The sequence below is a fragment of the Physeter macrocephalus genome, chromosome 14 (assembly GCF_002837175.3).
Source record: "Physeter macrocephalus isolate SW-GA chromosome 14, ASM283717v5, whole genome shotgun sequence".
In the NCBI taxonomy this organism is placed as follows: domain Eukaryota; kingdom Metazoa; phylum Chordata; class Mammalia; order Artiodactyla; family Physeteridae; genus Physeter; species Physeter macrocephalus.
The window spans coordinates 397,526-421,889 of record NC_041227.1 but is presented as its reverse complement, the minus strand read 5'-3'; the positions used below and the strand labels follow the sequence as shown (position 1 = coordinate 421,889).

The 24,364-nt window shown below is 59.0% G+C and overlaps 1 protein-coding gene across 1 annotated transcript in view; it reads right to left on the bottom strand.

Moving 5' to 3' along the window:
* ZBTB46 (zinc finger and BTB domain containing 46) overlaps positions 1–24,364 on the bottom strand; it is a 59,621-nt gene that overhangs the window by 31,958 nt on the left and 3,299 nt on the right. Inside the window, exon 2 of the mRNA XM_024128250.3 lies at positions 6,327–7,295. Coding sequence (XP_023984018.1) covers positions 6,327–7,263 — 937 coding nt within the window. The 5' untranslated portion in view covers positions 7,264–7,295. The remainder of the gene's footprint in view (positions 1–6,326; positions 7,296–24,364) is intronic.

Below are 24,364 nucleotides of genomic sequence, written 5' to 3'. Positions count from 1 at the left end.
GCGACCACCTAGAGGGGTGGGATAGGGAGGGGGGGAGGGAGACACAAGAGGGAGGGGATATGGGGACATATGTATACGTATAGCCGATTCACTTTGTTATGAAGCAGAAACTAACACACCATCGTAAAGCACTTATACTCCAATAAAGATGTTTAAAAAATAAAGAAAGAAAACCATAAGGAGATGCCCCCACGTCCTCCAGAACGGCTAAGATTTAAAAACGAACCCAATCCACGGTCTGTGGGAAGCTGACACGAGTGTACATCACACACACCCCTGGTTTCTTGCACGCACACGACCCGACGGCCCAGCAGCCCGGTCCTGGGAGGAATGCAGACAAATGACACAAATACCCGTCCTGGGACGTTCACGGCAGCTTGATCATAATTGCCAGAAATCACCCAAATAACCCGAACGTCCATCAGCAGGTGTGTTACAGCAGAGAACGGAATAACGCTTGGCAGTGAAACGATTACTTGTGGACGCACGTGGCGGTCTGAGCAAACCCTGAGAGCACGTTGGAAATCACAGCCAGGGGCAGATCAGAAGTTCCCGAGGCTGTGGAGAGAAGCAGCCCAGGGTCCCCTGGTGGTGACTGTGCGGGGCCAGGTTGGTTTCCTGGCTGTGATGCTGACATGTCAACAGTGGGGGAAGCTGCCTCTGCATTATTTCTTACAAGTGACTGTAAATCTGCAACATCTCAAAATGGACACAAGCGGACCACAGAGCACACCCTGTGTGACGCCCTCCCTTGCGACCCCCAGGCCGGCAGGAGGCGGGATGGGGTGGGGGGTGTCCAGAGGCTGAGGGGACGTCTTGAGGGGACGTCTGTCATCCAAAGGCACATGTACGGCGTGGGGAATGCGGGCTCTGGTGAGAGGCTGGCCGGAGCGTTGGGATGAGGTGCTGGTGTCGGCCTTCTGAAATTCAGAGAACGAGGTGGGTTTGGATGATCAGATGCATAAACATGTAAACACAGCGAGACGTAAGCAGGTGGAGAATCTCAGCGCAGGCAGGCTCACTTTCGTTTTTTCAGCTTTTCTCTAAGTGTGACTATTTCCCCCAATAAAATGGCAGGGAGAGAGACAATAAATTAGTCAAACCGTACACTTGAAATCTGTGCAGTTTATTTTATTTTTTAAAATAAATTTATTTATTTTATTTTAGGCTGCATTGGGTCTTTGTTGCTGCACGCAGGCTTTTCTCTAGTTGCGGCGAGCGGGGGCCCCTCTTCATCGCGGTGCGCGGGCTTCTCATTGCGGTGGCTTCGGGCCTCGCGGGGTGCGCGGGCTTCTCATTGCGGTGGCTTCTCTTGTTGCGGAGCACGGGCTCTAGGCACGCGGGCTTCAGTAGTTGTGGCTCGCGGGCTTCAGTAGTTGTGGCACGCGGGCTTCAGTAGTTGTGGCTCGCGAGCTCTAGAGCGCAGGCTCAGTAGTTGTGACGCACGGGCTTGGTTGCTCTGCGGCATGTGGGATCTTCCCGGACCAGGGCTCGAACCCGTGTCCACTGCATCGGCAGGCGGATCCTTAACCACTGCGCCACCAGGGAAGCCCTGTGCAATTTATTGAATGTATATCATACTTAAAACAATAGGAAAGGGAATGGCAGTTTTCACCAAAACACCTTGTTATTATTTGTGTTCCCATGACGGTCCCCAGGTGTCTGGGTCCTAATCTCCAAGACCGTTAACATGTCACCTCACGTGGCAAAAGGGACTTTGCAAGTGTGATGGGAGATCACCCTGCCCGTCCAGGGGTCCCTGTCCACACAAGGGTCCATCTCAGAGGAAGAAGGAGGAATGAGGGCCAGAGCCAGCGAAGGGGATACGGCACCAGAGCTGAGGTCCGAGTGACACGGGGCCGCGGGCCAAGGAACGTGGCGCCTCTGGAAGCTGGAAAAGGCCGGGATTCTCCCGAGCCCCCAGAAGGATCCGGCCCTGCGAACTGGCGACATCTGGGCGAGAGAGAATACAGCTGGGCTGCTTCAAGCCACTAAGTCTGCGGTGATTCGTCATAGCAGCAGGAAACAGACACGCCCCTAGAAACACCTCTAGGTCTACACCGGAAACACACATGCCACCAGCACCAGAAGGCATGCACCGAGGGTCCTGGCAGCCAGGCCCATCAAGGTCAGGACAGAGCCCACGGCTGGGGAAGGGGCGGGCACCCCCCGAGGGCTCCATCAACAGCAGACTGACCGGGGGAAACCAGCGCACAGAGGCCGAGTCAGGACACGCTGCCTGGGGAGGCGGCTCCCAGGACGGGTGCCGGGGTGTCTGGGGGGGTGGGTCATGCCCCCTCGCCGGCTGAACATCTGCGGTTTGACTCAGAAGAGTCAAATGTGTATGTTCTGCTTCCATTTTTTAAAAGTTTGAAAAAAGCAGCAGCATAAAAGTTTTCAAATGAACAGTTAAAAATTACACTCACAACTCCTTTTAACATCTCCATTTAAACGTAAGCTCCCAAGCTGTGCTTCTAAGTGTATGTATATAAATACACGTATAGACAGCAAATACAAAACGGACGAGCATCTCCCTGGGCACTGCGACCCAGCCAGAGCCGCCTCCTTGTCCCTGGGAGGTGGGTGCCCGTGGGGCTTCGGACCCCACCCCGGTCGGCACCCTGGGGGCGTCACTGTCACAGTGTCCAAACATCAGAAGAAAACACACACTGGGTTGAAGAGGACAAAAGCCCTCAAATTCAAATCAGAACAGCAGCCAGCGAGGTGGCGGCACGTCCGCGAACCCGCCCGGAAGCAGCCAAGGCAGGTGACCTCCGTGTCGGGTCAGCAGGGGGCGCCCGCGAGAGCAGGAAGAGCGAAGTGCCCTGGAGCAAAGGAGCCACGGAACAGCTACCAGACAGCTCTGCCAGCAGAAGGGCCCCAGCCAGCCCCCACCCCTCTGTGGCGAGCGGAGCCTTGGGGGTCCCGAGTGACCGTGGCCGCGCCCACCTGTCGCCTCCCAGGGGCCCCGCCTTGTGCTGACCCCCCCAGACCCAGACCCTCCAGCTCCTCCTCAGGGTGGCGTCGGGGGGTGGCCCTGGGTGACCAGCCTCGGCTTCCACATCTAGATGATGAGCGACCTCAGGGGCTCCGTCTTCGTGAACTGAATTTTCTAGAAAGTCCAGGAACTTCCATTTCATCAGAAAAGAAGCTCCGCTGGCCACTCAGCAAAGCCACAGTGACGAGGATCTTCAGTCCAGGTGGTAACTCGGAAGTGCGGCCTCAGGCCAGGACTGGGCGGCCAGGGGGCCACAGGCCAAGGGTCTCAGTCAGGGCCGAGCCCCGCCCTCGCCCAGGCCCCGTCCACAGCGACCCTGCTCTCCTGGGCCAGCACGAGGGCCCCTCCCCCACCTCCCTTCTCAGCAGCAGGTACGTTCCCAACCTACCGCCCCACGAAGACCGCTGCTGAGGTGTCAGGACAGCAGCTGCTCCCTGATGACCACGGCCCCAAGGTCGACCAGAGGAATTCCAAGCAATTCTGCTCATTTCTGAAAGGAAAGCATCTGGGGGTACAGCCGAGGGAGGGGCTACTGGCCTGGCTTCAGCTCCAGCATCGAGCTGCGAGCGAAGAGACCCTCCGACCTGGGCAGGGGAGGGCTGGGCCCTGGCCCCAGCAGGACGGCAGCTGCGAGCTTAGAGCATCCACCAGAGTCTCCGGAGGCCACCTGCACGCCCTGAACCCGCTCTGTGGTTCCAACGTACTCTTCAAAATCCCAGGACGCCAGGGTCCACCCTTACCGAGGTTCAGGGAAAACAGGTCCTTCACAAGACCCACACGCTTTATTCTAGCTCAGAACTTTATTTCTGCAGATCCTTTTCAGAACACGTGTGGGATGTCGGGATGGGGCACCTGGGCTCTCCTGGCACCGGCTTCTGAACAAGTACAGCCCACCGCATCGGAGGCTCACGGTCTTGGGATCACAGACGAGGGGCTGAGGCCGGAGCCGGCAGCTACCACGGGCTCGGCCTGTGTCCATCGCACCTGCACGTTTAAACGCCGTTTCCCACAGCTGTGACCCAGAGGTCCATCTCAGTGGATGTTTTCTTGGAAGCTACCGGGTTAGAAAGCGCTTGGCTGCCTGCTTGGAAGAATCACTCTTAAATGCGGACAGGCCCCAGAGTCCCGGACGCCGAGGTGGGGACACACAGGGGACAGGGCGGCGGTCCTGCTGCAGGGCTGGGCATCGGAGCGTCTCTGTCAGGCGCCCTGTGTGATCAGCAGGAACGGCCTGACACGTTCCTTTGGGAAAGGACCTCTTCTCCTATAAACGGGATGAGGGTAAAACAACACTCTCCTCGAAGACGTAATGAATCTTTAATGAAAGCAAACTCTCCTCCGCCGGGGATCACAATTTACGCTTCCAAACCCCAGCCCAGGGCCGGGGCAGAGGAATAGACGGCCACCGTGACGGGCAGAGCCGTCCCACGCAAGCCCACACCTCGGGTCCTTGTCTTAGCAACTCAGGGGAAATCTCGCAGTTGCCTTGGCAACCCAAGGGATTTCAGACGTTAGCAAGAGTACACCAGCAGAAATCACTTGTTGGATTCTAAAAACACCTTCTGCTCGACAACTGCATTTAAAACATCAAACCCACAGGCTTAAGGAGCACCCTCGAGCCTCCAGCCCCGCAGTCTGCCGGACGACCCGTGACGCAGCTGGTGTAGGACAGGACGGGAAGGCTCTGCGGCCCTGACCCACCCAGAAGGTTCCTTAAGTCAGTCCCTGTGGACGCTGCGCTCCAGGCTTTAGTCAGAGCTAAAGGGACGTTCCGTCGTCACGGAGAGAGCAGACACAGACCGCTGGCAGGGAGACAGGCGGGCTTTCTATCATCTCAGAAGCTTAACCTTCTTCTGACTTAGTTCAGTTACACTCAACGGTTCTGCGGGGGGCTTCCCATCAGGGACCCTGGCAGCGTCGTGACCAGGGGTGGGCGGCTCCTGGCATCCAGGGGGCGGAGGCCAGGGCACTGCTGATGTCCTACAGCGCGAAGGACGCCACCTCACCCAGGACCATCCCGCCGAGGGGGCGACACGGGTGAAACCAGCTGGGACTGAACCTGCGGGAGGCTGGCCCAGCGCTCGGGGCTGGGGACGCCCGGGGCAATGAGAACCAACAGGAGAGGCTACGGTGTCTCCTGGGGGTGACGAGAAAGTTCTGGAGATGGACAGTGGCGATGTATTTAACGCCAATACACTTAAAAACGGTTAAAGGGGTGAAGGTCATGATACGTATGTTTTACCACAATAATCAAGCTAGTGTATCAAGAGCCCCAGGGCTGCCCTCCCCACCCCAGCACAGGCCTAGCACTGGTGACACCTTTCAGGGCTTCTGCCCACGGTTCACTGCCTCCTGTCCACCTCTGAGCCCCCACTGATTTCTAACCTCCTTCCTGGAGGGGCCTCCCCAACGTGGCCACTTGCTGAGAAGCCTCCAGCCTGCTCTGGACCAACCCCTGTCCCACCAAAGCCCCTCCTCACTCGAAACGCAGCCCTCGAGGTCCCGTCTGCCACCCGGGAAAGCTCGCTGCAGCCATAACTATCACATGCTCGGCGCCAGCAAGAGCACCTGGCATCTAGGAAACATTTCATTTGTTTACTAGCCTGGGAGACAGATAAAACCATCCTCCAGAGGGTGAGGGCCGGCGTCAACAAAGCTAAGCTAAGAGCCCTCACGGCCGACGGACTTGGGGTCCAGAAGGGGCTCCCCACCTGCGCGGTAACGCCCACCGGCTGCTCTGTGGGCGAACCACGGAACCCGCACTTGCTGGCAACGAGGAAATACCCCTCACCGGGAGGGGAGCTGGTGGCCACGAGCCCTCACGTGCCCAGGACGAAACACACACGCGTGGTGTTTCTTCCACGTGACAACAATGGCCCCGGCCGGCGCCCACACACCTGGCCTGGCCTTCCCTTCCACCCGAGTCACGTCACCCCGTGCACTCCTTCATCTTTTTAACACGGTAATGTTTAAATCTTTCAAAATTAAGTTACTCCACCCAGTGCCTACGAGAGGCTCCACCACACCCCACGCTGGGGCTCCTTCCAGGTGTCACCCCGCCTTTCCGGCTCCAGAAAACCCCCAGCCCAGCAGCCTCTGTGTGTCGGCGGCCCCGGCGCGCCCGCTGGGACGCGTCGGCCACCTTCCCCGCGCTCACACCGATTTACTACGAGAGGGGGTGACCCGTGGGAAGCCACCAGCGTGAGCCTGGAAAGGTGCCACTTCACGGACAAAACGAGCGGCCCCAGGGCGACCGACAAACAGTGCCTTTGGGCTGCCCGTGACCCCAGGGCGCCTGAGCCCGGCCTGTAACCAACGCAAGGCTTACTTGAGTCTCGGCTGCTGAAGGGCCACCCGGACGTCGGGAGGAGAGACGGCAGCGGGGAGCCGGCCCGGCTGTCGCCCTCCACCTGCTGCGTGATGTGCCGGACGGTGTCTTTGTTTTTCCGATTCTTCCTCCGGCCCGTGGGCTGCCAGCCGCCCCCTGCAGCCTGCTCGGAGAAGGAGCTCTGAACGGCGCCATCCCCGGCGGAGGGCGGCTCGCTCCCCCCGTGGTGAGCCGGCGAGAGCTGCTCCTCCTTGATGTGCAGGGGCCCGAAGGCCACGTCACCAGGCCACAGCGTCTGGGAGGGGAGGTCGTCGGGGCCGTCGGCCCTGGGCTCCTGGTCCTCCTTCCCGTAGCTGCTCCCGCCCTCGTGGCAGCTGGCGATGGCCGAGTCCCCGGAAGAGGTGGCGGGGCTCGTGCGCCGGGCCAGCCACGGGGAGAGGCTCCTCCCGGCCATCACGGCGGAGATGAGGGCGTCCGCGCCGCCGCTGGCTGGGGCGCCCACCTCGAACTCCGAGAGCTCGTCCGAGGCGTCCGGCTTGATGCTAATGTCCAGCGCGGCCTTGATAAAGTCGTGGCAGGCCTGCACAATGTCCGTCATCTGCAAGAAGCTGGCCGCCGACATCACCTCGATGACGTTCCTGCTGGTGAGGGCCAGGTGGGCGGAGTACATGAAGTCGATGATGGCCTTGAAGCCCTGGGCCGTGACGATGTCCAGGTGCGTGACCGTGGCCTGGTCGGACGCCTTCTGCACCTGGCAGTAGAGCGTCTTGAAGTAGCGGCTGCTGCCAAGCAGGACGTTCTTGTGGGCCTTGAAGACCTTGCCCTCGACCACCACGCGCACGTCGCACAGGACGCCGTGCTGTCTCTGCTCGTTGAGCTCGCGGAGCAGGTGCCGGTAGTGGGACGCGATTTCCATATCTTCTCGCCGGTTGTTCATCTGGGATCCCGGGGTGGTCTCTTCTACGGACTCTGTGGGGCAAGAACGGAAGGGTTACCCGCACGGTCGACACACACACCGAGGGAGTTGGGAGGGCGGCCACCGGGCACAGGGGCACTCGACGGTGGGCACCTGAACCAGCGTCCAGTTTGAGGCTCACCTGTCGTCTGGCACATGGCGCTCTGAACACAGTCCTACATGCTGCAGCCAACCCTCCGAGCAAACAAATATTCCAGAAAGGAGGAGAACACCCATCCACAGTCGAAGCGACTTTCTCACCCAAACAGAAAATCAGAACATCTAGGCCAAGTAACCCAGGGGCACCTTCATCCCTCACCCTTGAAGAAGCATCCTTTAAAAACAAAGCGACAGGGCTTCCCTGGTGGCGCGGTGGATGCGCGTCCGCCTGCCGACGCGGGGGACACGGGTTCGTGCCCCGGTCCGGGAGGATCCCACGTGCCGCGGAGCGGCTGGGCCCGTGAGCCGTGGCCGCTGAGCCTGCGCGTCCGGAGCCTGCGCTCCGCGAAGGGAGAGGCCACAACGGTGAGAGGCCCGTGTACCGCAAAAAAAAAAAAAAAAAAAAAGCGACAACAACATCCCACACAAACAAAACCCCTAGAACAGTAAGGACTGAAGTTGGACATCCACAAACTCCCAAACCCCAGCCCAAGCCAGCTCCAGAGGGAGAAGGCCCTGTGACCAGCGCAGCCCCCAGGAAGGTGTCTGGTGGGGGGAGGGACCCAAGGTGATGAGAACCCCCTTCGCGGTCCCAAGCGCCCGAATCATTTCTCGAGTTGGGCCCCACGCGCTGCTCTCCCCAGCCTCGCTCCCCAGCTCTTTGCTGCTCCCATAGTTTCCCGGGGCCACCGGACCGGGCAGACAAAACAACAGAACTTCAGTGCCGCCCAGACCGGAGGCCAGAGCCCGACCGAGGCCGAGGTGCGGACAGGACTCCCTCCGAAGGCCCCGCCGGGGGACGCATCCTGGCCTCCGGCAGCCTCTGCGGTGAGCGGCAGTCCTCGGCGTCCTTGGCTCGTGGAAGCATCACCCACCTCTGCCTCTGCCGTCTCCCTGTGTGCGTGTCTGTCCCAGCGTCCCCTCCTACAAGGACACGGTCATACCGGGTTAGGCCCATCCTACTACCTCAGTACAAACCACATCCAAACTAGGTCAGGTGCTGCGGCGCGGGGGGCTAGGACTGCACCGTACGAAATCTGGGGCCAGGCTCACCGCGTAAGACGCCCTGCGGAAGGCAGGTCTTCCCTGATAAACACGCCGTTTTCCAGCTGGTCGAAGGTGCGGACGTCCGTCCCCTTTCCCCGGGGCGGGGGCGGAGGGCAGGGGCCGCCTCATTTATGCAACACCTTCCTTTAGACTTTACGTTTTGCATCACCAGCTGAGGTCACCTGGAAACGCCCACAGTCCCCAGGCTGGGAGAACGAGGCTGGGGAGGGTCCAAGCCTTTCACTCCCTTGTCTCCCTCGACAGCCCACCCAGCACCGTCCCTGCCAGGCGAGAACAGAGACCGCCCCCGCTCCAACCAGCCCCCCGACTCGAAGACCAGAAGCAAACAGGCTGCTTCGATCGCGTGACAGCAGCGGGACCTGACCCCGCGGACGGGCCCTGAGGAGAGGAGGCAAGCTCAGAACTGGCTGTGGGGGCCCTAGGCTCACAGCTGACACCGGGGGTGCTCGGCCCTGGGTGCGTGGACCACCCCCGAGGGTGGTCAGCAGCTGGTGTGCCCCTCCCCCAGGGCGTGGGAGCTGGGGAGGGGCACACACAGGCCGTCCAGGTGTGGCTTCACACCGCACAACTGGCGTTACAGACTCAGGTTAGCCAGGCGCTGAGGGAGGAACCGAAACACACGTCAAACCAGGAAATCGACCATTTAAACTCAAAGCATCGGCTTCATGCCCGGAGTCCACGCGAGCTCCGGCCGAATATGGGGGCAGGTACCGAGAGCCCTACGGACACTATATTCAAGTTAGGGAGAGGCACGTTTCATCGCCTGGCTTCCTATATGAATAATAAGCCTCTTTACTCGCCAGTGAAACAGAGAGCCCAAGAATTAGGAAGAACACTGAAAAGGGGCAAAATGCCAGTGCCATTTTAGAGAAGCAACAACTACCTCAGGGGGCTTGCATTTCTCAAATAATTTCAACTCATATGGAAAGTTCTTGCATTTCTCAAATAATTTCAACTCATATGGAAAGTTCAATCAGAGCAGCTTAAAATCAGTTATGTACTTCATAGAGATTTTGTTGTAAGAAAACACAATTTTCATTAGGGAAAAAAGTCACCTGTACACTAAAAAGAAAAGGCATCTAAACGAATGATAATCAAAAATAGATTAGTCTGGGGGACTTCCCTGGCAGTTCAGTGGTTAGGACTCCGCGCCTCCACTGCAGGGCGCACAGTTCGATCCCTGGTTGAGGAATTAGATCCCACGTGCTGTGCGGTGCAGCCAAAAAAAAAAACAAAACAGATTAGTCTGCTATGGAAATATTAAGGATACACGTAGTTTATCCAATTGATCCCGGAAACTTGAGGGGAATAACTGGATTTGCATTACAAAGTCGGTCATGTCTCCACATCGGTAAGAGGCCATGAGGGTCCCACCCACCTGACGGCAGCAGAAGGGCGGCTGCCCAGTTGCATTTCAGCAGCTGTGACCCTAAAAATGGAAGCTTCCTGGGTGGTCAAGTCATATGATGGCCTGATGAGAAAGATGCAGGCTTCAGACTGAAGCACGCTCACCACAGTTCTTCCTTGAGGGCAAGGGCACCAGAGCATCTGCTCCTGTCCAGTGAAGATGCACCTGGCCGTGGGTCACACAGCTGTTCGGGGAACACACACCTGTGGACCCACACCTGTTCACAGGACACACACCTGTGGACTGATAACCTGACTGTCATCTCTGAATTACCTGTGCTGCGGTACAGATCACAGGGCATTTTCATGCATCCAAAGGTCCACGCGGGCAGCCCTGTGAGGAAGGGACCCTCAGAGAGAAGCCTGCGGTCCTAAGGGACTCAGATGCCACACTGACAGGAGCAGCTAAGGCTGGGTGAGCCCGAGGGGCATTTGTTGCCACACCGGCACCTGAGACTTCACCAAAGTGACCCACGTGCCACCTGGAAGCCACACCATCTCTCCAGTGTTTTTATGTCTCCTGTGGGGTCTCTACTGTCTATTTTATTTATAGCCTGCTAATCTCAAGACACTTCAGTTTCGGACAGAATCACTTATGAAACGTGACCACTTTGGTGCCAGAACAACTTGAATCCATGTTCCAGACCAAACTCCAAAAGCTGTGTCACCCTGCACAGTGCGGGGCTCGGGGCTGGCCGCCCTCACACGGGTAACCCGGGTCACAGGGACCATGCCAGAGACCCCGCAGCGAGTGACGACGGGGGCAGCCGCGGGTCTGTCCTGCCCCGCGGGCAGCCTGCCTGCCGCGGGACCCATTTCCAATCCCGCGGCCTCCAGGAAGGGCGGAGGTGGTCTCCAAGCTGCCAGGCAGGGAAACTGAGGCTTGGAGATTCCCAGAGTCTGGCCGTCGGGGAGCCACCAAGCGCGTGCTGGGAGCCACCATCCCGGGCCCCCGAGTCTCACTGTTGCGAGACAGCTCCCACGACCCAAGAGACACAAGTCTCGGCTTCTCAGCACGGTGACCCAGGGGCGAGGGGGCCTTTGAGGTCTCCCCCAAACAAGCCGCACTCAGACGTGAGCACAGACCTGTTCTGCCAGCCTCCTCTCTGAGAGGCGGGTACCCGACGTGGGTGTCAGGGGTGCTCCCCTGTCTGTCACTTCCAGGGTTCAGAGGCCCCAGCACCCCAATCCCAGAGCACCCCCCGAACCTTTTCCCTACAGCATCTGAAGGTAGAGGGGTCTCAGCCAAAAGCCATCTTCACAAATTATCAGCAGGAGCTATCTCATGGAGCACGTCCATGAGACCATGGATGCTTCGTGGGCAAAAGCCAAATAAATCGCCAAGCCTCAAAATGCACAAGAACCATGAAACGTGGAGACTGCTGTGAGTATATTTCATTTGCTGCACTGTGTGTTCAAAGTAGTAATTCTGGGAGCTGGATGGGTATTTTTTTCCTCTGGTCCCTAAGGAGCTCCACCTGGAAGGCACCTGGTTTTAATAAGAATGTAAAACAGTAGATGTAATTTGGACGCGTGTCCTGCTGCACCCAAACAAGCCCCAGGTCTGTACAGGGACCTGGGCCCCTGGTGGGCCGGCCCCTCCCCCAGGCCAGTCACCAAGTCTCAGTCCAGAAAAACCCAACCCTAACAGGTAAGTGCCTCCAACACCCACAGAACCTCCTTGCCAACCCAACTTCATCTCCCTTCTCACTTCTGCATTTTCATTGCACTCAATTTACACTTCCTTGAAATTTTCCTTCAAATGTTACCTAACAGGCAAATATTGTTCTAAAGCGGAAGCAAGATACCTTTAGTGCTAGAACCAAGGCGCCCCGATGCTGGTCTGCAGAAGCCAAGCTGCTCCCCCCAGGCCCCGCAAGGCCGCTCCTTCACCCCACCCCCACCCAACAGGCCGAGCCCACCTAAATGGCCCTTCCACAAAGACACGGGTGAACCTCTCGATAACTACGCGGCATGAAAGCAGCTGGACAGAGGAGACAGTGCAGGAGTCCCTGCCATGAAACCGGAACCTGCAAAACGACCTACAGGGAAGGGGACAGAAGGCAGGTCAGGGGCTGCCTGGCCTGGGGACAGCGAGGGATGGAGACCCCGGGCGTGTGCAAACCCACCCAACTACACTCTCTGATGAGCAGTGTGTTGTAAGCAAATCATTACAAGGTCGATTAGAATCTATTTTCATGGAAACACTCTTGTTCAACTACAAACATGTGCGTCTCTATTGCCTTTTGCTGTGGGTCGCACCGTATGCCCCAAACCCACTCGTTGGAGCCTTAACCCCCAGACCTCAGCATGTGGCCTTCTTTGGAAACAGGGCCCTTGCAGATGTAACTGGTTAAGACAAGGTCGTTAGGGCGGGCCCTGATCCAACGTGACATGTGTCCTTACAGGAAGGGGACACTGGGACACAGACACCTCACAGGGAGACGGCTGTGTGATAAGTGATGAGGCCACAGCCAGGGAACCACCAGGAGCTGGAGAGATGCCTGGGACAGAGGGGGCGTGGCCCTTGCCCTCCAACTTCTGGCCTCTGGGGCCGCGATGGAAGAAATCTCTGTCGTTTAAGACATTCAGCCCCGGGTTCTGCCAGGAGCCCCAGGACACATCACATCTACCACGGAACGCCACTGACGCCAACGGGCTGCTTCAGCGTGGATGAAAAGCACTCTGATGCTTCTAGACAAGAAAAGCCTGCTCTGCCTAACCCGGGTGTCCCGGGCAGAACCCAGGCAGCTCGGCACCCTCGCTCCACGGACACCGCTTCCCTCACCCCGAGGGTTACGACGTTCTGAAAGACCCAAGGTCAAGACACCACCGATGGGAAATCACGTCATAACCCACAGTTTATATACATCGTGTTGTCAGTGTTCACGGTTGCCTTTAAGATTTAAGACCGAGCTCCTGCCTGGGAAAAAATATTCCACGTGCGTTAACAGAAGTCACCCTTAACTGCCTGATGGGGGCGGCTTCGCCCAAAGTTTCTCCGGTGGCCACGGTCTGACGCCCTTGGGTGCTGGAGACCGGCGTGATCTCAGAAGGCAAAGCTGTGCCGCCAGGATGGGCCCTGCCCCACCCTCTCCCTCGCTGCCGCCTCTTTCGGTTCCTTCGCCTCCATCCAGGCGGGAGCGGCCCCCCACCCCGCCTTTCCTACCTGCGTAGATGTCACCTCGCCCTCAGGGTACGCATCCTGACCGCGTAGGGCCGGACGCGTGCTGTGACCACGGGGACTCCCCCTTCCAAGACCGTTGGGGCGGCTTCCCCCACCCCCCGCCTGCCCAGCTCTCGCTCTCAGCGAGGAAGGACCCACAGAGTCCCAGGGTCTCACCCACGTCCCGGCGTTGCCCCAGGCCGTTTCCGCGTTGGCCCCTGCGGCGCCCAGGGGCCTGGAGCCGCGCCTGCGGAGCTCCTGCCTGGGAAAAAATATTCCACGTGCGTTAACAGAAGTCACCCTTAACTGCCTGATGGGGGCGGCTTCGCCCAAAGTTTCTCCGGTGGCCACGGTCTGACGCCCTTGGGTGCTGGAGACCGGCGTGATCTCAGAAGGCAAAGCTGTGCCGCCAGGATGGGCCCTGCCCCACCCTCTCCCTCGCTGCCGCCTCTTTCGGTTCCTTCGCCTCCATCCAGGCGGGAGCGGCCCCCCACCCCGCCTTTCCTACCTGCGTAGATGTCACCTCGCCCTCAGGGTACGCATCCTGACCGCGTAGGGCCGGACGCGTGCTGTGACCACGGGGACTCCCCCTTCCAAGACCGTTGGGGCGGCTTCCCCCACCCCCCGCCTGCCCAGCTCTCGCTCTCAGCGAGGAAGGACCCACAGAGTCCCAGGGTCTCACCCACGTCCCGGCGTTGCCCCAGGCCGTTTCCGCGTTGGCCCCTGCGGGAGCCAGGGGCCTGGAGCCGCGCCGGCGCCCAGGGGCCCGGACCCAGGGGCCTGGAGCCGCGCCGGCGCCCAGGGGCCCGGACCCAGGGGCCTGGAGCCGCGCTGGGCGCCGGCGCCCGGGGGCCTGGAGCCGTGCCAGGCGCCGGCGCCCAGGCTGAGGACGAGACTCCCCCAGCCACGATTCCAGAACAGCACACAGGTGCCGCGAGGGCACCCGCGCCTGGGGAGGGGCCAGGTCGGGGAGGCTTCCCAGAAGGGGGCATAGGCCAGTCGGGACAAGGGAGTAGGCGCTGGCGGGGGGAGGGCGGGGGGAGGGCGGGGGGAGGGCCCCAGGAGGGAGCAGCACGTTGCGGGTGGCACTGGCCTCCGCACAAGGCCCCGTGAGCTGCCATTCCCGGGTTCAGGGCCTCTGGGGGGGCCCTCCCACGCTGACCCTGGCCTGGGGCTAAGCAAACCTCCAGGGGGCTGGACAGAGTCCACTTTCGCACTCCTGGTCTGCGCTGCCGTGGAGACAACACAGCGACCCCAGTGACCCAGCCGAACCCTGACCCTGGAGCTTCCAGGCCACCGAGCCACCGCCCTGGCCGTGCCCGCCCAGCCCCAGAGGACCGCGGCCCTGACCGATGGAAGAACCGACGGAAGTCAGCCCCAGCACCTTGGGACACAAGAGCCCCTGTGTTCCAGGATAGTCAGAGTGCAGCGAGCGGTGGCCAAAACACAGGCAGCCCAGAGACGGCACAACACCCTGGGCATCTGGCGGGAGACAGCACGCGACAGTGAGATGGGCCAGGGCCAGGGCCAGGGAAAGTCCCCGCAACCAGCCAGGGCGGTGCCAGCGTAGGCCTCAGGGTGGCACCAGCCACCAAGACCGAGAGCCCAGGGCCCCCACACACTGAGGGGAGACCTGGACTCTCAGGGGACAGCAGCCCCCCGGGGGGGTCCCAGATGTCCTGATTCGGGTTCTGGCACAGGAGCAGGTGCCCAGGGCCCTGGGAACAAGTGTAGGGGCAGGGAGAGAACAGAAGAGACCAGGCAGGGACAGGGGAGACCTCCCATAAAGGCCTAAGTCAGAGCCAAGGCCCCGGCCGGGCGCGTCGGCCCGAGAGCTCTGTCACTTCTGCCGGTGGGAAGCTGGTCGGGGGAATTTGTTTTGTGGGACTGGGGAGAGAAAGAGGAAGAGGTCACCACTTTACCTGTGCTCCCAGGCACCTCCTGCTACACTCGACTCCCACTTTGGACGTTTCGTCTCTAAACCACGCTTCATCATAACGGGCAGCTAAACTATCAGCTCCCTTAGGTGCTCGTTTTACAGGCGGAGCGACGAAGGCAAACCCTGCTGTGGAATACAAAAGGGATGCAAGCACCCAGCTGGCGACACTGCCTCCTCCTCCAGGGAGCCTCCAGGGGCTAATCTCACTACGGCTCCCAAGGTGCCTCTGTCACCCGACACCTTCACACCTTCCCGAATCTGAGAGCCTCTCCACACAGGGACCACACCTGGGCGCTGAACAGTCCTGCTGCACACCCTTCCGGGGGGTCAACAAAACGACAGTACTGGGCTTCCCTGGTGGCGCAGTGGTTAAGAATCCGCCTGCCAGTGCAGGGGACACGGGTTCGAGCCCCGGTCCGGGAAGATCCCACATGTCGCAGAGCAACTAAGCCCGTGCGCCACAACTACTGAGCCTGCGCTCTAGAGCCCGTGAGCCACAACTAGTGAAGCCCACCTGCCTAGAGCCCGTGCTCCGCCACAAAGAGTAGCCCCCGCTCGCCACAACTAGAGAAAGCCCGCAACCTGGCTGGTTGCGGGGTCTTTCCCTGGTCCTGCCCCATCTCACTGTCGCATTGGATCCTGGCAGGTTTAACCAAGTTAAGATGAGGTCATGACCCAAGTGGGTCTGATGTGTCCCAAAGGGGGAAGTCTGGGCACAGACATGCACACAGGGACGAAGGCAGAGACGGGAAGGACGTGGCCACAAGCCCAGGGGCGCCTGGGCCCCAAGAGCTGAAGAGGCAGGAAGGACCCTCCCTCAGAGCCCCCAGAGGGAGCACTGGACCCCTTGCTAAAAGGGAACACATTTCTGTTGTGTTTGCCATCAGTTTGTGGCACTTTGTTACAAAAGCCCTAGAAAGAGCCACACATCCACTTAAAATTTGTGTAACTTTTTCTTAAAAAGAAAGCTGATCAGCTTAACAAGGCAGAAGAATGCTTTCCAAGGGTTTTAAACCTGAGATACACTGTGACTCGAAATGTTAACTAACACTTGTGCGCCCTGCCGTCAAGAAAAACGCAGAGTCTAAATAGGAAATAACCTAAAAGCAATGCCTGTTCTCAAGCCATGGGATGGAACCTTTTGTCGTCTTTTGCAACTTTTTACTTTGAAACACTTTCCAACCTAAGGAAAAGTTACAAGAATGATTCAGAGAACTCCCACTTAACCCTTAACCAGAATCACCACTTTTTTTTTTAACATTTTGCAACATTTGTTTACATCAAGTAACTGCTGGAATCTTTAATAGATCTTTCTCTTTTGTTTGTTTGTTTATAAATTTATTTAATTTATTTATTTTTGGCTGCACTGGGTCTTCGTTGCTGTGCCTGGGTTTTCTCTAGTTGTGGCGAGCGGGGGCTACTCTTCGTTGCAGTGCGCGGGCTTCTCATTGCGGTGGCTTCTCTGGTTTCGGAGCACGGGCTCTAGGCGCACAGGCTTCAGTAGTTGTGGCATGCAGGCTCAGCAGTTGTGGCTCGAGGGCTCTAGAGCGCAGGCTCAGTAGTTGTGGCGCACGGGCTTAGTTGTTCTGCGGCATGTGGGATCTTCCCGGACCAGGGCTTGAACCCGTGTCCCCTGCATCGGCAGGCGGAATCTTAACCACTGCGCCACCAGAGAAGCCCTAGAGGTCTCTTTTTTCTTAAAAGTTGCATTGCTGGAAAACAAGAGAAGCCACCCAACGACCTAGGGTGCTGCCTGGGAAACCCAGTACCGATGGGTCGCTGGGCCTGGACCTGGGGCGGGCAGAAACGTGGTCCATCGCTTTCCGGCTAGCGGCGGCGAGAGCACCACGCAGGCTTGGACCGGCACAAATGTTTGCTCTGGCATCCGACGGAATTTCAGCCACTAATCGGATGTCTCCAAGTCCCCGCTATCACTTCCGCACAGGCCTTTCAGAGGGTAAACACTCATCAGATGCTGAGTAAATGAAGGCTGGGTGGACGGCTGCTGGGTGAATGAAGAGTGTGTGTCCACCACAAGGACCTGCACCACGCGGCCCTCCAACAGCATGGACCTCAATGACCCAGCGGTGCCGGACCTGACCAGGCCTCAGCGGTGAAGAGGTCACACTGGCCCCCGATAGGGGTGGGGGTGGGCTGACGCAGCAGCAGCTGGGGGCCCAGGCCAGGCCACAGGGCCTGAGGCAGGGGCGTGCGACGGACGCAGGAGGCCAAGGTGGCACAGACCTGGCGGGAAACGGGACCCAGCATGGGGATTACCTGGACCCACCAGGATTCAGCTGGGCGCCAGCTCAGCAGGTGCTGCGGGCCCCGGGGTGGGGGCTCCTCTGGGGAGAATCCCTGGGGGGAGGAGCCCCTGGGGGCCAGTTCCTCCTCCCCCTGGCTGGGGCCGGGCTTGGGCTCCAGGGAGGGCCCGGAGGTTGAGGGCACCCTGTCCCCCCTCCGGCGCGGGAGGGATAGCCTCCCCCCAGGGAAGCCCCTCTCTGTCAAGTGCGGCTGGGACAGCTCCAAGGTGCTTTAAGACATGAAACCCCGATTCACGAGGTCGGAACTGGCAGCTGCCACTGACCTGGGGAGGGCCTCGGGGACACAGGGGCTCCCCAAGCCCGCTCTGGTGACAAGTGGCTGCAGCCCACGGGTAGGGGGCCCCCACCCAACCCGGGGGCTTCGCCGTCCCTGCCACAGAACCGTGCAGCACAGGGCATAGGTGGGGGTCAGGCAGCGCTTGCCGGGGGTGGGCACCCCTGCGTTAGGAAAAAGCCCGCACAGGGGCTGCGCCGTGAAGCAAGGTGTCCTTCTGGAACTCGTGCCCCGACCCACAGATGTGCTGCATCTTCACCCCCGATTCTACTTTTGGAACCTCCCCCAAGGAAATAACCCCAGCAGTAATCGGAACGAACAAGCCCCAGCTCAGAGGAGCAAAACAATGTGCTCTGCAGGCGTGCTGAGAATTCATGAGAAATAAGGGGGAGTCGGAGCGGCACGGCCCCGGCACACGCGCTCTAATCCCCATCGCTCCACGCCAGTCCCTTATCCGCAGACTCAGAGATGAAAGGCCTGTCCACCACCCGCTCGCATGGGGCCGGATGACACCCGACTAGCAGCCAGGAGGCAGAATCGGCATTGATCAGAGAGAACCCACGCTGACCTTCCTTCTCCTACTGGGCCCCGAACGCGTGTGGGCTGGGGGCACACGACGGGGGGGTCCATGCTTGACTTTCACACACTTGCCTGAAAGGACAGTGGACGGGCCGCCCCTCCGGGCCCAGAACCCCGCGGGGACGCACTGTCTCATCCAGAACCTCAGGCTGCCCTGGGGCGGGCCCCCGGGGACACAGGCTGCCCCTTCCTGCCCCCAGCCCTGACTTCCGAGGAGCAGAGAGGACCCCTCGCTGGCGCCCTGGGTACAACCGGCACTTTTTCCAGTATCTCCTGGGAGCCTGGAGGAAGGCGCAGGCTCGGGAGAAAGGGGCCAGGCGTGCTGTGCCGCCTTGTAGGTCCCCTGAAATACGGTGACATTGCTGAGTGACTCCAGGAAGGGGGTGGCAGCCATGTGACATTTCCCAGCAGGACCTTGAGCCGGACGCGTGACCACTTGGACACACCCGCCGGCCGGTAAGCACACGCTGGGGACGGCCCTGCAGGGACCCGCCGTGTCATCCTCTGGGGCCGGGGCTGCCCCGATGCGATGCTGTGCTGGCTGATATCGGGGTCCAGGCGGCGGACAGGAACACACCCGAGAACCTCACCTTCTCAGGACTTGGGAAACCGGGCAACAGCTATGAGCAAACCCCACTTCCCTCACCAGCTCGGCCAAAATCCCAGTGTTTTCCTCATGAGACAGAAATTCTAGACTCAAGCTCCCATCCACACGCCTATTTCATTAGCTGCCCCTGCTCTAAGGGGCCAGCTCACACACTTCAGACCCCGGGCTGGTTTTTACCCAGGGATAAAAAGACTTACCTGGGAAAAAACTAAGGTAAAAATAGCTCATGGCTCCAAACAAACATTAAAATATTCGAAAGGAATGATCTTGCCAAACAAATTATGTTAAAAAAAATTCCAAGATGCTCCTATACTTTAGTAACCGATGGCAAATCTAGAATTTTTCAAATAAAACCTATATAGGTGATAATTATCTTCAAAATTCCATATATATCTCCTTGGGACTTTCCTGGCAGTCCAGTGGTCAGGTCTCTGCGCTTCCAGTGCAGGGGGCATGGGTTCGATCCCTGGTCAGGGAACTAAGGTCCGACTGCCTTGCAGCACAACCAAAAAAAAAAAAAACCACGAAAAAAACCAAAAACATATACATCTCCTTAAAGAAAGGTACAAGTATCTTTCAAAGCAGGCAGCAAATATGAAAATGATTCGTTTTTAAGTCAGAAATTCCGATGCAGACGTCACCGTCACACTTCGGACCCTGAGTACCAGACACATGGGTCCCCCTCGCCTGGCCCTACCGACCCCTCAAGGGATAACAGGGCAGGGCTCCTGGTGGTCAGAGGATGCCACCAGCCAGACCACCACGTGGGACCAACAGCCCCGATTTTTCAACAAACAGCACGAAACAGAATAAAGATCTCAGAGGCGCCACCCCAAGTGCAACCCGCCCCGTCCCACCCCGGCAGGCGAGGGTCCTCATTCAGGGGGTGACCGTGAGGGTGAACCGAAGTGACAGCAGGGACCCTGGCCTCCCAAGGTTGCAGGGCCCCCAGGCTCCTGGTGACCTTGGGACCCACCGTGGAGGGACTTCGCCCGTGGACGTGGAGGACACGCCAGGGACAACAGCCCTGTCCACAGCCACGGCCGCCCGTCACCAAGGGGCACCTCCACACTCACCACTGTTAAGAATCAGGACCTTCAGACCAGCCACTCGACAGCCTTACTTGATGGCACGTGAAGTTCCTCCCGTTACTACAGCATGCAAGAAAGTTTTCTAGGCTGTGAAGACTACATTTCAATAGCTGCTACACTTCGTTCTCCGGTGTCTCCTCCAGGAAGCAATAAAAATGCCATCCAGAAAAGGGGCCACAGGTCTCACCAGCTGCCTGGGGGCGAGAAACGCCTGGGTCCGATCTGGGGGGCAGACGGGCACACGGGTATCCAGCCGTGCAGAGGGGTGCGGAGGAGGGGCCGGGCCCTGCTTTGGAGCGGCTGCAGCAAGTACCCAGCCCCGTGGCCCCTGGGCTCTACCTGTGCTTCCCGCCCCACGCCCTCCCTCCGGGCCCTGCCGCATCCCTCTGCATGGCAGGCGTCGACATCTGTCTGTCCTGTCCCTTCCCCTCTGGGAAGTAGAGCAAGGACCTTGTTGGCTGCTGTGTCCCTGGACCAAGAGCCCTGCTTTCTGCAGGCGTGGGGGTGAGTACAGGTCCGCAGTGAACTCACCAATACCGTTGTCACTGGCCACGTCTGCTCTACCGGCAAGGGAAGGGCAGGAGTGAGAGGTGACAGCTGGAGACACACCGAGAGGACTCAGGAAACGCTGGGATTGAGAAATGTATGTGGTAATGTGTCCGGCAAATACAAGCTGTAACGGTGTAGTGGGTTGAATTGCGTCCCCCCAAAAGGTATGTTCAAGTCCTGACTGCGGGGCGTGTAACCTCATTTGGAAACAGGGTCTTTGCAGATGTGACAGAGTTAAGATTAGGCCATTACGGTGGACTCCAATTCAGTGTGACTGCTGTCCTTATAAGGAGAGGGGGTGAAGGCCATGAGAACAGGACGGGAGGTTGGAGGGATATGTCTCGGCCATGAGGACCCAGGACTGCCAGCAGCCGCCAGAGACCAGAAGAGGCAGCGAGGGTCCTTCCCTGGAGCCTCCAGAGAGAGGGTGGCCCTGCCCGCACCTTGATTTAGGACTTCTGGCCTCCAGACTGTGAGAGAATAAAGCTCTACTGTTTTAAGCTGCCAGGTTGGTGGTCCTGTGCTCTGACAGCCCCAGGGAACTCATTTACACGGCAGCCTAACTTACACCAACTGCTCCCCGGTCAGACGGTAGGAAAGGCCTCTGAGATGGGGCATGAGGGGTTCCCACCCAGGATCCGCACAGTCCAGTCTCACCCCTGGACCCTGGGCCAGGGTGCTGGTCCCCTCCCAGCGAGCGGCCGAGGGGATATGGGGAGTGCACGTTCCCCGACAGCAGGAAAAGGGACAAGTCATTGTCTATCCTAATAGTTACATGTCCGTTTCAGCGTGCACCAAGAAAAATATAACCGAGATACCAAACTCACGACTTCATGGATATTCTTGCTTCTTAAGACGAGGCAAGAGAAATGTAAGTAAATGTGAGGTCAGTGTGACCCGCGGGCTGCATCGGATGAGCTCGAGAGCTGGCGCTCGCCCTGCATTGCTTCTCCAAGGCTCGGTGAGTCTGCTGATCTCAGGGGAAGACACCCCGTCTTTGAAGGACCACCTGTGCCTCGATGGAGCAGATCTGCCGGCCACAGCGAAGGCGGGTCCCCTGGCACGAACCCTTCCCGACCTGCTTCTCGGGCCCTCAAGGGCACTCACACACCTGGAAGTGCTCCCAGCTCCGCGGCATCCTGACCCCCCCCGCTCATCACAGAGGAACCACGGTCCCCGCAGCCACGTGGTACTGCCACCATTGGAAACTTCTACCCTCCCTCTGCTCCCGGGTCCAGGCAGGTGGGATTTCCACCCCACAGAGGAATCAAAAGCAGCAGGTGATGGAGAAGCCAGACCAGAGAAGAGAAGGAAAGAGATTTAAAAGGCCACCCATCCACAGCCAAGTGTGTGTCACGCTGTCCAGGGGAGCTCAGTGACTTTAATGGTAAGGGGTGTCCAAGGACGCTGTCACCTTGTCACTCCTTGTTCTGGTCATTCTGCCAACAACGTAGGAAAAAAATAGGGGGAATTCCCCGGCGGTCCAGTGGTCAGGACTCTGTGCTTTCACTGCCGAGGGCGCAGGTTCAAGCCCTGGTCAGGGAACTAAGATCCTGCAAGCTGCGTGGTGTGGCCAAAAAAAAAAAAAAAGAAAAAAAAAAATAGAAAAGGTCAAGGTACCCACTATTAAAGACCACTTCCTTCAGGTGCCTAGTGAGCCTGTCATGATACCCACGTATCATGAAGAACTTCTGAAAAGTTCTTCAAAACACTCTGAGGTCGAGGGGGGAAAGTCTTCATATAAAATAAAAGCGATGAAATAACAATGTTTCTGTATCACCAGAGGCAATGGAAAAATAGCATTACTTCCGGCTGGCCAGCCTGCTCCAATTTCTGTGTGAGAGAGGGTGTGGGCCACGGAGCTGGCCGCCACAGGGCTGCTGGGAAGGACCGGGTTTCAAGCGCAGACGGGCAGCTTCTTTAGAGGCCAGGGGTCGGGTGGGTCCTAGGCCAAGGTGCCTGGCTCCCCAGAAGGGGCGACGGCCACCTGTGTGCGTGACCCTGGGCATCAGATGTCTCTGACTCGACCTCGTCTGGAGCACAGCGGACATCGCTGGCCCAGGAACTGGACGGCGGGGACCTGGGCTGAGCAGCCAGAGGCCCTGCGATTCTGGGAGTGTTCCCCGCGGAGCCGGCTCCCTCCTGCCCCCAAAGGAAGCAGAGTCGTTTCTGAGCTGTCTTTGAACTTCCTAAGGAAAAGGAAACTGCTGCTCAGAAGCGACATGACTTTGGATGGGATGGGACGAGAAAACAAAATAAACCTGCTCCAGACTTGGATGGGGCCACAGCAGTACGCGAAGGCCCATTCTAGGCGCCTGCCTGACCTGCTCACACCAGAGGCGGATGCGCTGCCCACTTGCCCCACACCCCTGAGCTCCCCCAGGTGACCTGGCCCTCCCCCCGAGTCTGCAGCACGCCTGACACTCACCCTCCCCCCACCCGGTTCTTCTGGGCCACCTCCTGGTGGCTTTTCCATCGCCCTGTCCACCCTCTCACTGTAACCAACTCTCCAGTGCACACAGAACCCCGGTGCCCTGCCTCGCCCAGCGGGCCCAGAGTGGGTCCTGTGAGTGTGCTTCCAGAAAGCCCTCCTGTCCGCATGCGCGCCCACACCGTCCCCGTGTAACTCGGTGCGGCCACCTCTGTGACTGGGGGCGGATGAGCCCTGGGAGAGCAGCACGCCCGCACTGCAGGCCGTCGGAGAGCAGCACGCCCGCACTGCAGGCCGGTGGGCGCCGGGCCTGGAGCGTTCGTGTTCTGCTGACCGACAGTCATCTCTGTGCTCTCCTGCCCCGGGCTCAGCCGTGGCACAGCGTTCAGAGCGGCCGCAGAACACAGGCCAGACCCTCCTCGCGCCAAGTGACACACGCTTAGAGGGTGACTCGCCCAAAGCCGCCCGGGCCGTGCCGCCCACCTTCACAGAGGCAGCTCTGGATGCCTGAGATTCTCGAACCGTCCATTCGCAGCCCAAGACACAGAGGTGCCTTCTTTCTGCTCTACACAGAAGGGGTCTGACGCGGGGCCTCAGGCCACCACGCGACACTGACAGGAGGGTTTGCATACACAAATGTGGATCTTTTCAGAAGAGGGCTGCACACCTGGTCCACCCGGACAAGCAGTGCTGGGGTGCCACTTGGGGGCCAGGAAAAGGACAGCTTCCCCGAGACTTTCCCCCAAAGACGAAGGGTGGTCTGTGGGCGTGGATGTTCAGGAAGTGATTCCTGTGCTGAAACATGGGTTTTGGAAGACGTCATTTGAAACTACACCACCTCTCGCCCCCATCCCGACGGCCAATCAGCCCCCAAAAGCTGCCCGGCCCCAAGAGTCCTGCCCTGTCACTGGCTACCCACTCTCGGCAAAGCAGAAGTTAGAACAGAATTTGCTGCACACGTACCGGAACCGGAGGCTGGTGCCATGGGCCCATCAGGGGCGGGGGAGGTGTCAGCACGGACACCCTTTCCCTCCAAGAGTCTTTAGAGAGCCCACCAGGTGGGCTACACCCTGTCCTACTCCGAGCTCTCACTAGCATCTGTCACCACATCCAGTCACATCGGTGGTTCCTGTAGGCCCCTGCCCCCCCACCCTTCCCAACGGGTCACCAGCCCCTCTGTGGGAACTCTGTCCCCAACCTGGCCTGAAGGCTGGTCCACAGCAAGCCCTCAATAAGGCCAAAAATCGTCATGAGTAAGAAACTCTGGGAATGTCTCTCTAACATGACTCAAAAAACACACCTGTCAAAACACAAAACCTCCATAAATGCTGTTGAAAAATATGTTAACATTGTTTCTCAACTTTCTAAAGTGCCTAGGTCGCTAATTTCTTCAATCCAAATAATGGCATTTAAAAATACTTAGCCAGGGCTTCCCTGGTGGCGCAGTGGTTGAGAGTCCGCCTGCCGATGCAGGGGACACGGGTTCGTG